Source organism: Phaenicophaeus curvirostris, chromosome 2 (genome assembly GCF_032191515.1).
Source record: "Phaenicophaeus curvirostris isolate KB17595 chromosome 2, BPBGC_Pcur_1.0, whole genome shotgun sequence".
Classification (NCBI taxonomy): domain Eukaryota; kingdom Metazoa; phylum Chordata; class Aves; order Cuculiformes; family Cuculidae; genus Phaenicophaeus; species Phaenicophaeus curvirostris.
The window spans coordinates 116,570,825-116,584,238 of NC_091393.1; the positions used below are offsets into that span (position 1 = coordinate 116,570,825).

At 44.3% G+C, this 13,414-nt stretch overlaps 1 protein-coding gene across 3 annotated transcripts in view; it reads right to left on the reverse strand.

The window, feature by feature from the left end:
• Nucleotides 1-5,630, reverse strand: part of ASAP2 (ArfGAP with SH3 domain, ankyrin repeat and PH domain 2) — a 91,585-nt gene extending 85,955 nt beyond the window's left edge. For 2 of the 3 annotated variants that reach the window (XM_069850506.1, XM_069850504.1), the window contains exon 1: nt 5,464-5,629. In XM_069850506.1, the coding sequence (XP_069706607.1) occupies nt 5,464-5,589 (126 nt within the window). In that variant the 5' untranslated portion in view covers nt 5,590-5,629. Of the gene's footprint in view, nt 1-5,463 lie in introns of all 3 variants that reach the window. The other variant, XM_069850505.1, reaches the window with a different exon arrangement.
• Nucleotides 5,631-13,414: the final 7,784 nt, after the last annotated feature.

Genomic DNA, 13,414 nt, shown 5'->3' on the forward strand with positions numbered 1-13,414 from the left:
TATCCAGTCTCACATTCACCCACCCTACGAAGCTGTTATTACCTCTCACCCTTGTTAGCTCTGCAGAACCAAAACGGACCAGAGAGAATTACAGAATTTAACATACAAGAGTGAATTAAATCGATCCCTTACATCTCTCCAAGGCAGCTGAAAACTGTGGGATTGCCTTAGGTGGCAAGAAGTTGTAACCATTTCTGATATAAAACCTTCTGCTATAAAGTGACAGTGAGGAAGAAAAGGATTTGATACCAAACTGACACTGCATTCCCAGGAGTGGAAATTACAAAAAACAAAACCAAAAAAACAGAACACCCAAACCCACTACTTTTAAACTGTAAGCAAACAGAATCATTGAGGTGCAATAATCACAGAATAGGACCTACAGAACAAAGGCAGGCAGACACCTGAAATTACAAGTTATGGCTTTAACAGATTTTACAGAAATTCCTAAAGAGTGGCTTTTAACTGCACTCCAAACAATTAAATCCTATCTCTATCCAAAGAACTAAGATGATACTCAGTGCTGCTATACTGTTTCTTCAGTTGTACATCCTGCATCTTTCCACTATACATTCATCCCGCCTACTTCTTACAACACATTCATCCCAGTCACAAGTGCTACTGTGCTGGGGAGGCTGTTCCAGTAACCTATTAAACTTCTCTCAATGTTTCCATTCTCCTCTCTTTATAGGGAAGTCTCTGCATGCAGTGAAGTTTAAGTAGCCAGGGTGAACTTTGCACCTCAACTCCTGACTTAGATGGAAATGTCTCCAGCACATGAAGTATCTGCTACTCTCTGTTTACACAGTAACCTCTACAACAGCCCCCTGCCCTTGTTTCTCAGTCTGAAAGCGGTGGAGGACCACCATGAACAGGCAGAACAGAAATAAATACGTAGGATTTTTACAGCTTTCAGTTCCAGTCATTATTATAAAAGTTAACTCACACTTCAATAAGAAGTGGCACATTTGGATTCTAGCCATTAAATCCCTCTATAAAATAATTTCTAAAAATCTTTAACGCTCACAGCTATTAGGGCCACTCTGCAGGCTCCAATAGTTTAGGGACTATTTTATTTAACTTACAGCTCATAAGAGAGGCAAGTGTATATTCTAAATAACAGCAGTACTAACATCAGATATATAAGCATTGGTAACTTAAGATTGGTAACCACACATTTTTAGATCCTGGGATCTTTAATAGAAACAGTCAGCTAAAAAGACTGCACTTGTCAGACTGGATTACTGATTTCACACAACCCTTCCCCCAATCATGTGACTACATTCTGCTCTCTATCAATTAAAACTTGTTTAATCTTAGCCACTATCACGCATGCAAAGATTAAACAGTAACCTGTAAGGGCCTGCGATATACGCTGCTCACTTGTAATTTTGTTTTAGCAGGAGCTAAAGATTCCAAACATTTTGCTAAGCAACATCCTAATCTGAGAACAATGCAGAAATTATATGATTTCTTCTCCTCTGAAATCACGTTGTGTCCCACAAGCATGCCTTTCCTAATCCCTTTTCTACTACTGAGAGCAAAGGATCAGATTCCCTTTCTCCAAGCGTTTGAATAGGCACCAGTTCCCAAACGGCAGCGCAGGCGCTTCTGGTGATCTCAAAGGCTGCGATCAGGGGTCTGTAACCAGTGCACATAATCACATCAACCAGCGAGCCCTGAAGTAATTTCAACTGATACTAAAAATCAATACTATTCTGCAACTGACGGGACAGTTAATTCAAGTTCAGAAAACACTGATTTAAGGCAACACCGCTGTCCACAGAGACTAAATCGGTAAGTTACACACATATAATTGTCCGACATCTTATTGATTTCCTCACTTAACTCCATCACTCCATTCCTTTTCAACTCCATCACTGAAAGCAAGGCCTCATTAACTAAACTTTAAAGACACTATTAGATACCTGCTAATTAACTAAGTCAGAATTACAAAACTGTTAGCCAGCAGTGTTAATGATAAATGCAAAAGACTTCCCAGGAAACACATATCTGTGTTTGCACAGAGCTGAGCTCAGGCTCACAAGTCACATTAGCTCCCACCTCCTGCAATTCTGCGCTGCCTCCCCCTCTGCTTCCGAGGGAACAGGAGACTTGGGAGACTCAAGCTGGCTTCATGCAGGCAGTTGCATATTCAATTCCTGAACCAGATTTGCTGGGAAAAACATTTAAGAGCAATCCTCAAAGTGTCAGTATTTACCAGTTAATTTGTTGATTTAATACACATAAACAATATCCTTGAAAACAAAAACTGTCTTCAGCTAATAAAACAGCTCTTACAGACACTTGTTAAAATCAATGCATACACAAAGCCAGCAGTCAGCAGTTTCACGTTACCTATTAACTGTTTTGAGTAATACATTCCCTATATCATACACAGGCAGCCTTCTTAGTTTTCAAAACTGTACTGTCTACTGCAACAGGGCAGCGTGCACTGGAACCTGATGCTTCATAGTACCTGGAAATGCATGAGCTCTTTGTATCACCTGTACATTTTTAGATGCATTCTTACTTACTAAGTCTCAGTTCATAACAAGCTGACCAACTAATTCTTGCCTAACCTTTTAGAAAAAAAAAAAAGGTGCTAAGCACTGACTTCTCTATTACACAATTAGTAACGAGTTTTTTATCAAAGGATCACATTTGACCTGAAAAAACCAGGCATATCATGCTAAAGTATCTCCCAAGTATCTCCGAAGCAAAGATGTCTAAGTCATAGAATCACAGAATCACAGGATCATAGAATCGTTTGGGTTGGAAGGGACCTTAAAGCCCATCCAGTTCCAACCCCTCTGCCATGGGCAGGGACACCTCCCACTGCATCAGGTTGCTCCAAGCCCCATCCAACCTGGTCTTGAACACCTCCAGGGATGGGGGAGCCACCATTTCCCTGGGCAACCTGTGCCAGTGTCTCACCACTCTCATAGTGAGGAAATTCCTCCTTAAGTCTAGTCTAAATATGCCCCTCTCCAGTTTATACCCATTGACCCTGGTCCTGTCACTACAAGCCTTTGTAAACAGTCCCTCCCCAGCTTTCCTGTAGTCCCTTCAGGTGCTGGAAGGTTGCTATAAGGTCTCCTCGGAGCCTTCTCTTCTCCAGGCTGAGCAACCCCAACTCTCTCAGCCTGTCCTCGCATGGGAAGTGCTCCAGCCCTCAGATCATCCTCGAAGCCTTTCACTGGACCCATTCCAAGAGCTCTATATCCTTCTTATTCCAGTTTTGAAACCACAAAAACAAATTACAAGTTGGTCTTGATAAAACAAAGAAGAAAAGAAAAAACAGTAGTCATACCACACACACCTTAGGATAGCAGCACAGACAGGCAGCGACTGCTGATATTTTGCTAAAAGTGCTAGATAGATCAATACTATCAAGAACAACCATAGCCAGTGCAATCTCTCATCTCCTGCCTTGCAAACTTAGATCTCTAAGACACCAGGCACATTCTTTATCATCACTATCATAACAGATAATTTTTGCACCCAAGCTAGCAGACAATATCTAATTTCCAAAATATGCAGAGATACCAACAAGGATTTAACGTACTGGTCGAGTTTCTTCAAAAAATCACAGTGGTGTATCAGAGATATGACACAAAACCAAATGCCAAGCTGACAGATGAAATAAAGAATCCACCATATTCAGATTCTTAAATGAGTATCATTCTCCTAATGTTTAAGATGGAACTTATTGAGCTGAACATTTGTAAGACCTTAATGTTATAAACTGCATGTCATCTTATACGAATTTTGTATCATCAGACATGAAAATCGAAAACAAGAACTTTTTTGTGAGAAAAACTTCCTGAGAAACTATATGGCATTTTCACAACCTTTAGAAATTAGGCCCAGAGAAAGACCAAATTTTGTAAGACTTGCAATAAAAAGTTCTAAATATAGCAAAATTTTGACCCAAACATACTACCTTCAGCTTGGTGTTAATCGATTATTAGGCAGCTCTACTGTACAACTAAAATTATTTGCTACTATAAGTATTCTTTAAGAAAAGGTTGTCTTTGATATAGAATTGTTTATCTTGAGATGATCAGGTTAATAGGGTGTAATTAAAGGTATTTAAGTGCAAGCTTGCAGGGAAGAAAATTACCTGAGGAACAAAACAGTAATTCCTTCCGTGCAGATTATTTTGAATTCGACTCCTTGCTTTAGTGGTTTTGGGAACTGGTAAAACAGGAAAATCTTGAAAAATGTGTTTAAACACCTAACCTGGGTTTTGTTCACTTAATAATCCATCGCTACTGGCAGTTCTTTTGTAAGAAGGGACAAAGATTCTTTTTGCTGAAGAGGCTCTTCTTAAAATACATGCTCACTGCAGAACAAATGAACTGAACATACAGCGTAGGAACTGATGTAACAGGTAGGGAACAAATAATTCTGCATCACAAGGAAGATTACACACAAGTAACTTCAGAGAAGCTGCCAGAGGAATCGAGAGACACAGACGCTTCTCATTTCATTGTGTGTCTATGACTGGGATGTGGAATGTGCTCTCGCTGTGTTCAGACCTGTCCCAGATTTCCCTCCGATCTGAAAAAGGAGAGAGAAAGCCTCTCCCTCTCTCTCTCCCAGCGCTGGCAGCTCTTATCACCGGGTTCAACGGCATCTTTTGAGTCTCTTTAAAGACATAAAAGCAACCAGCCCTCCTGGCCAGATAAAAGTGTCTCACACGAGGCACCCGCAGCCCAGGCTGTCCCAGAGGGGGAAAAACCACCTGGAAGGATGTGTCCCAGGAGGGGGAGGGCGCTTAAATCTCCATGTGCCGGAGAAGAAGGGTAAATCCCACCTGTGCCGGGGAACCACACACACGGGGGAACGGAGAAAAGATGCTCCAGCCTCCTGCATGGAAAGGGAGCGAGCCCCGCAGGGCAGGTGGGGAAAAGGATGCTCCAACCTCCTGCACGGGCAGGGACCGAGCCCAGGAGAGACGGGGGGGGGGGGGGCGGTTCGAAGGAGGGGAGAGGGAACCAAGGCGGCTCAGGTGCCGCTGCGAGGGAAGGAGCAGAGCGGGGAGGCTGCAGAGTTCCCGTCCCCCTCCAGAAAAGGGCAGCAGGCGGGGGGAACCTCGGAGCTCCCCGGGAAAGCAACACAAGGGCCGGTGCCCCCGCCCCACCGAGGGCTCCGAGCCGGGCAGGAGGCGGCGGAGAGGGCGAGCTCCGAGCCCCGAGCCGGGCAGGGCGTGCAGGGCGAGCTCGGAGCCGGGCAGAGGTGGAGCCCCGCGTACCGAGGGGCAGCAGCACCTCACCCCAGCGCCCCCCCCCGCCCCCGCCCCAGCTCCTCTTCTCTCCCCGGCAGCCGGGGGAGCCCCGTTTGGCCGCGGCGGCGGCCGAGGGCGCCGCTCGGGGCCGGCAGATCCTTGTTGTCGGCTGCCGCGGCCAGGCCGGAGGGAGGAGGGGGCTGCGGCGCATCCCCCCGCCCGCCGCTCACCTCCTCGATGGCCGCCACCGTGTTCCTGCACTGGGCCATCCGCGTGGTGAAGTTGGAGGCGGTGGGCGACTTGTAATCCTCATTGGTCTCGGACACGAATTCCGACACGGAGATCTGGTCCGGCATGGCGGGGCGGGGAGGAGGGGAGGGGGGCGAAGCGGGAGGCGCCGGGGGAAAGGGAGGGAGGGAGGGAGAGAGGGGAGGCTCCGCTCACATCGCTCGGCAACCGGCGGCGGCGGCAGCGCCCTCCTCGCAAGCCCCGCCGTCTGGAGCGGCGTTGTTCCTGCGCCGCCACACAAGGAAATTCCCCGCACCCACACCCCTCCTCCTCCTCCTCCTCCCCGCGCCGTCACTCGGCACCGGGAGCCGCGCACACGCCCCGCGGCGGCGGCGGGACCTGCCCCTGCCCCGCACCCCGCTCCCTTCCCCCCCGCAACCTGCTCGCTTTCTCCCCCGCACACACCGAGCAGGAGCTGCCCCGGCACTTGCCCTCCTGCTCCTTTCCCCCCCTCGCACCCTTCTCCCTTTCCCCCCACTGCACCCCTCTCCCTTTTCCCCCCTCTCCCTTTTCCCCCTTCTCCCTTTTCCCCCTTCTCCCTTTTCCCCCTTCTCCCTTTTCCCCCTTCTCCCTTTCTCCCCTTTCCCCCTTCTCCCCTTTCCCCCTTCTCCCCTTTCCCCCTTCTCCCCTTTCCCCCTTCTCCCCTTTCCCCCCCACACCCTTTCCCCCCCACACCCTTTTCTCCCTTTTCCCCTTTCTCCCTTTTCCCCTTTCTCCCTTTTCCCCTTTCTCCCTTTTCTCCCTTTTCCCCCCTTTCTCCCTTTTCCCCCCTTTCTCCCTTTTCCCCCCTTTCTCCCTTTTCCCCCCTTTCTCCCTTTTCCCCCTGCACCCTCCTCCCTTTCCCCCCTGTTCACTTCCTCCTTCCATTTCTCCAGTGGGGAGCGGGCAGGTGTTGGGGGACAGTGCACTGGCTGGGTGATGTTGGACGAACCCTACCAAGCAATTAAAATCATGTTTAACAACAACAAGAAGAACCCACGGGTAGGGCAGGTGAGGTGCAATGCCTACCTGATGGAAGGAAGGATGGGTGGAAGCCCACAGGACAGGTCTCTGCGCTGTCCCCTCCCAAGGTGGCAGGGACAGCATCTCCCCTCACAGCTCACAATCTATTTTATGGAATCATAGAACGATTTGGGTTGGAAGAGACCTCAAAATCCATCCAGTTGCAACCCCCTGCCATGGGCAGGGACACCTCCCTCTTGCTCAAAGCACCATCCGTCCTGATCTCGTACATCTCCAGGGATGGGGCAGCCACCACTTCTCTGGGCAACCTGGACAAGTCTTATGAGGAGCGGCTGAGGGAGCTGGTTTTGTTTAGCGTGGAGAAGAGGAGGCTGAGGGGAGACCTTGTTGCTCTCTACAGCTACCTGAAAGGAGGTTGTAGAGAGGAGGGAGCTGGGCTCTTCTTCCAAGTGACAGGGGACAGGACAAGAGGGAATGGCTCAAGCTCTGCCAGGGGAGGTTCAGACTGAACATCAGAAAAAAAAAATCACAAAAAAGGTCATCGGGGACTGGAACAGGCTGCCCAGAGAGGTGGTTGTGTCACCATCCCTGGAGGTGTTTAAAAGACAAGTAGACAAGGTGCTCAGGGACATGGTTTAGTGATTGTTAGGAATGGTTGGACTCAATGATCTAAGAGGTCTTTTCCAACCTGCTGACTCTGATTCTATGACCGGTGCCTCACCATCCTCGTCGTGAATTTCTTCCTAATGTCTAATCTAAATCTTCCCCCTTCCAATTTAAAGCCATGCCCCCTAGTCCTATCACTACGTGATCTCATAAAAAGTCCCTCCCCAGCTTTCTTGTAGGCCCCTTCAGGTACGGCAAGGGGGGAGACTATGAGGTCTCCCCTGAGCCTTCTCTTCTCCAGGGTTCACTGCCTAATTTCAAAGGAGCTGAATTTGAGAAATGCAGTCATTCCCAAGAGCTTTGTGCAAAAATACTTCTAGGCTAAGTAACATTTCTATCTACATTCTTAGAAAGCTTTTTCTGTACTCGAAGCGGACGCGTAATCAGAGGAGGAGACGCCTTGTTCTTTAATATGAAGCCACAAGGATTAATGGAGGCAGAAAGTGAAAACTCAGGCCCAGCAGTGGCGTTTGTGTCTGGCGCAGCAGAAAGGAGATTGGCAAGGTGTCACCCAGCAGGCATGGTGCCTGCTTGTATTGGGAATACGGGGATGTGATCCACCGCGGTGGTTTCTCTTGGCCTCAAAGCCCTTAGGACTTCCAGCCTGTTAGTGCAGAAAGCTTTGGAAGTCTGTGTTTTGGCCCGGAGTCTCTCCTGTGGCTCTTTCACTCCCCTCTGGTGATAGAGTTACTAGCTTTCTATAAGTGATTCTTTATTACTGTGATTTAAATCTCTCCAGGGCATTCAGATGAGTAAGCAGGTACTCTTTTTGCTGCACTTTGTACAATGTCCAAGTAAATATCTGCAGGCCTACCCAGATGTTACTGCCCTTTGCAATCTTTATTATTGTTATACAAAGTTCTCCACCAATACAGATGATGAATCTTGTCAACCAGGTTTATTTTGCTGGTTGTAGCAAAGCGGATGAATGAGCAGTGACCATCTGTGTGTTCTTTCCATATTGTAATTCCTAGCAGATTTCCATTTCTAATTGTTCTTTATTTTCTCTGATAAAAATCACCACCATTGTTTTGCTTTTTACTTGTTTCCATATCATTTTGTATTATAAACCCCTCTCCTCCATGAGACATGTGTGTGTTTCAGTTAATGGGGTCTGTGCAGGTATAAATTGTTCCAGTGCTGATGCATTGAACTTCTTGTCTGTATTTGTATATGATATAATAAATTAGTGTATTTGTAACCAGACTGAACATAAATATTCATTCTTGCTAAGTATACATGATGTTATATCTTTGATTTTGTGATGGTGATACCTTTAGAGCAGGTATTGCCACACTATTACCCTAACTAGCATTCTTAAGCTATGCCACTGATGTGACATATTTATTTGCCTATTTATTTAGAAATTTTGAAGGGGATTAAAAACTTGGGGTCTGAAAGGCATGTCATACTAGATTTTTACCTTTTACAACAGCTCTTCTAGCAGGTGTAGTCCAAATCTGCAGCATATCAATGTAGTATCTAGTGGTTGCATCTTGGTGTACATACAATTAAGACAGTAGCATCACACAATGAATCTTTAAATTCTATAGACCATATGCACACATCAGGATAAGTTAGATGATTGTAGTGATATCTTCTGATGTTTTAACTTCGTAGATTCAGAAATCTGCCATCCCAGTAAAACTGCCAGGCCTTTTTTGCTTAACAGACTGCGCATTTCACTCAGCTTGCCTTTTTTCCTTTTGTTAGGTAAGGTTGGACTCGATGATCTCAGAGGTCTTTTCCAACCTGATGATTCTAAGATTCTATGATTTTTCTGAAGCTGAGGACTTGTGCATGGGTGAACCTTCTTGAACACGTCTAGTCTTGATATAAAGATGCAACAGTTCGGAGAATCCACTGCTGCTGTTAGTGTTTTGTGACAATAGCTTGTCACGATTACTGTGTCTTCCCACTATTGCTTCTTATTACATTTTTTCCAGTAGGTTAAGAAGCTGTTCCCTGCTCAGACTTTTCTCCCTGTGAGGTTTCTCATATACTGTAGTGAAATAATTTCTCAGTTTTGTTTCTTGATAAACCAAGCTGATCAACTCTCTTTTTTTAAAGAGAGCAAAGCTAATTTGAATTGCTTTGCATTGGCCACAAACCAAGAATGAATACACAGATGGTGACTGTGGGTCAACTGACATGTGGCAACTCGTTACGCTGCAGTAACACTTTTATTAGTCTGTGTGAGTCCTGTGTCTCTCACTGAAAGGATATTTCCTCAGCCTTCCCATCATTTTTATAGTTCTAACACCTCAATAAATTATTATCCTAGTTCTCCACTCCCTCACCGTTACATTCAAGAGCATTATTAAGCTTCCAGGTCCTAGTATCATACTGGCTCGTTGACCTGCCCACTCTGGCTTGCTTCCTTCCTTTCCTTCCTTTCCATCCTTTCCTTCCTCCCTTCCCCACAATTAACTCTAGATAAAATGTTCCTGTCTTCTTTTACCTCTTTGGAGTTCGAGGTCTTCTACACTTTACAAGGATCCAAGCTCTGCACATTTGTCCTCTAGTTTTGTGGATAGTTTTGTGGATATGCATACACTACAACTCCATAAAGGAGTGTGAAATATCAAGGTTTAGGTCCCTTTCCCTTGCAGAAGGTATGAAGATCAGAATACTTGGTTTGTACAATTGTGCATTTCTTCCTACACTAACTTTAAACCAGCATTAATGTTTTCATCAAGTCAGTGTTGTTAAAAACATGTCAGACCTTCAAAAGCATAAGATGGATTTAAAAATAACTTATTTTCTTCTTTTTTTTGGTTTTTGAGCCTTTAGAAATCTTATCTGTATGTCAAAATATTTATTTGCATCACTGCCAGCAAGTAAGAACCCAAACGAAGGACCAAACACTATACAAACATAGTACAAGAAGGCAGCCTCTGGAGATGTGTGAGCATCTGAAACTGAGTGAATATAAGGTAATACTGGACCTTTGTTGGTCTGTGTAACAGTCTGTGATCTTCACACACTGTTGCCCAAATGTTTCTAAAGACATTTTAGGTAGAGTTTTCAAGAAGAGTTATGAGATAGATTGAGAATAAAGGGGAATTATTAAAAGCATGAGGGTCAGTGTGAGAGAAAGTGCACAAGACTTTGTGTCCTTGAAATTTTAATAGTTCAGAGTTGGAGGTTAACATTGTGGATAAAGCAGAGGCAAAAGCTAACGTCTGTTTAATGAATAGATATGCTAAAAGGAGTTGTAAGAATAGCAGTGTGAGAACATGATGAGCTAGTCAGCATACTCGATGATCCCTCAAGCAGCTGCCTGGGATAGGGCTCAATGTGTAAGGAATTCTTTTTTTTCCGCAGCAGTCATGTCATTATTGCCCTTCACTGACTAACTCAACAAGAGGTTGTTTCATTGTATTTACTGTCTTATCTTTCTTTTATATCAATGTTTTTTTCCACAGAATTTATTTCTTTGATAGCTTCAGATAGTTTGAGGAAAGGTTTGTTTGGGTTTTTTTTGCCTTCTTTTTATGTATGTGTTATTCACAAGGATTCTGAGGTGTATTTGTTAACTCCATTAAAGGTGATTTGAGGGAAGACAGCAAGAAAGTCTTTCTTAAAAAATCCCATTACCTTCATTGCTTATCTTTGAGCTTAAAAAATAAGCATGCAAATAAATGTAGTCTGTCAGCTGGTAATTACTGGATGACAATTTTCAGGCAGGTAGATGTTAAACTGAGAAATTCATGTAGTACATACAAGTCACAGATAAGTAAAACACTGTCTGATAAGCCTTGTTACTGGATCCTGTTATTTTATCCCAGGTCTAATGATATTTTTCCTAAAGTATCAATCCCTGATATTCAGTATTCAGATAAACACTTTCAAAACAGATTCTGCTTTTGAGGATTAGTTCCCACATTTCTGAAGAAAGAATTCTTGTGATTTCTAAAGGCATAAAGCCCCCAAAAAGCAGCTATTTGACAATTTTTAAGTGTCTCCTATGATTTTGGAGACTCATGTTTTAAGACTCATGTTTTTAAAACTCATGTTTTAAAGACGTCAGTTGCAGCATGAAGCAGCTTCGGAATAGCAAGAGAGTCTGCTCTTTAAGAATTAACTCATGGCTTTATTGTGCTGAAAATAATTCCTATTTGAAAATGTATGTGCTGTTATAGGTATGTTTCTAGAGATTTATTTCTACAAATAAGCGTGAATTCTGCAAATTAAAAAAGTTAGTTCAGAAAAGTGCACGTTCAGAAAAGTACAAAGTACATCTTTTTGTGGAGGATTTGCAAAAATCTGTTTTTCTCTAGTATTAATAGTAACAACACAACCTGCAACTGAAATGGTAACGTAGACAAAAGCAAGAAAGAAAACATGGAGAAGAGTGGGTATTTTGAGCTGTTTCCCTCAAAACTCCCAAAAGGTATTATTATAACCAGTAGCGGGGGAGTATGCTTCTTAAAGGGTGAGACTGGACAGGACCATGTCTGTACATGTTCCAGTATAATGGAAATTCTGCTTCCCAGGGTTTGGCGGGACTGCACTATCTTTTCAATTTGAATTTGGTACGAATACCTTATGGTCATAGTGTTTATAAGGTATGTCCTGGATGAATGTGTGTGCTCCCATGTGTTACGTAAGAATGTTTCAGGATTTTGGAATCCAGCATTTGCTTTAGTGGGTCCGACTGAGATGTCTACAGGGCTCTTTCAAGATGCCCTTGAGTGCTGCTGCTCTTACGGTGCCTCGGGCTGGATTGTGTTGTCTGGATCAAGCTGCAGGTCCCTGGGCCATCTCTAGAATGCACATCAGATGAGAAGCCCTCAGGGATACCAACATCTGAAGAGTTGTCAGAAACGTTCTTGTAATATTCATGCTGTACAGGTTGTGTTTCCTCTGTAAAGCCTGCTACTTCACCCTTTGTTGTTATCCCTAACCACCGCAAGCAACCTTTCAGGTAACATCAGGAGGGGAAGCTCAGTACCTAGGTAATCATAAGGACCACTGCAATCACAATATTCACAAGAGCAAGCACATCACGGAGGGCCCCTACTCAAGCCTCATGTCACCCTGAACCACATCCTTCCTCTTGGCAGCTCAGCTGTGCCCAAAGAAGATAACACAATGGAGATAGACGCCTCCTCTCTACATGCCTTTTTGATCTTACTCGCATCCAACATCTCTAGATCACCAGTGCAAATCATCAGTGTCAGCAGTCTAGCGGCCACTTCTGCACTCACCAGATTATATTCAGTACACTGTGCCCTGTTGCATCATCTCTCTGATGTGGAACTTGGGATGAGGTGATTTCTTTTCTGGGAAATTACAGAATTACAACTTGGCCCCAGAATCAGCAAAGTTTTAGGTGACAGGACTTAAGTGGAAGACAATTGAATCATGTTTAGGAATGAAGAGACATTGGCTCCCATGGGCACAAAGTGAAGAGATCACTGGAACGTTCTCAGATTCTGTAATTTTTAGAAAGAGGAAAAAAAGCCTGTATTGTTGTCAAACACAAAGGACATTTATTCCTCTCAAGAATTTGCTGTCAAAGAGAGACTCCTGAAAGTCAGTTCAGAAAACAAAAATGCTCCATTGCCCCACTGGAATTTGGAAACCAGAAAGTGGTCTGTCTTCAAAAAGAAAGCTTAGAATACTATGAAACCCTAAGAAATTAAATGCAATTTCACCTGGTTCAGGCCTGAGCAGGACAGAGAACGAAAGACTTGTAAAAGGGAAGACTGAAGGCTGAAGTTCACCTGGCTTTAAAGTCAAAAACTTGTCAGCCGCTCTTCACAGGACATGCCTTCCAGCCTGTTCACCAGCTTTGTTGCCCTCTTCCATGAATGTGGATAATGACAGAGAAAAAGGTTTATAGCGAAAACCTCTAAATTTTTCTTGGGGATCTCTCAGATATGCCCAGACTATTAGGAAGGAGATCTTACATGGTTTTCACAAATTTGTGAAATAACACCAGGACAGCTGCAAGTGAAAGCATTTTTAGGGTAGGTCCAGTGCAAGAACCCTGTCTCAGTGCAAAGCTCCTCCTTTTGTAGTCAGTGAGGAAATATGGCGTTATCTAGGCAACAAAAAAACAATCCAAAGCCCTAATTCTCACTTCTGAATCTCATTGCCATCTATATTTGGTTTTTTTCTTATACTGAAATGTGGAATATTTAGTATCAGGTGTCTTAATGCCTTACAAACTTCAGTCCAAGAGTTACGTCCTGGAGAAAGAGGAAATGCAATTGAAGGCTGGGAGTGAAAAAAAGTTCGGATTAGATTGTCCTT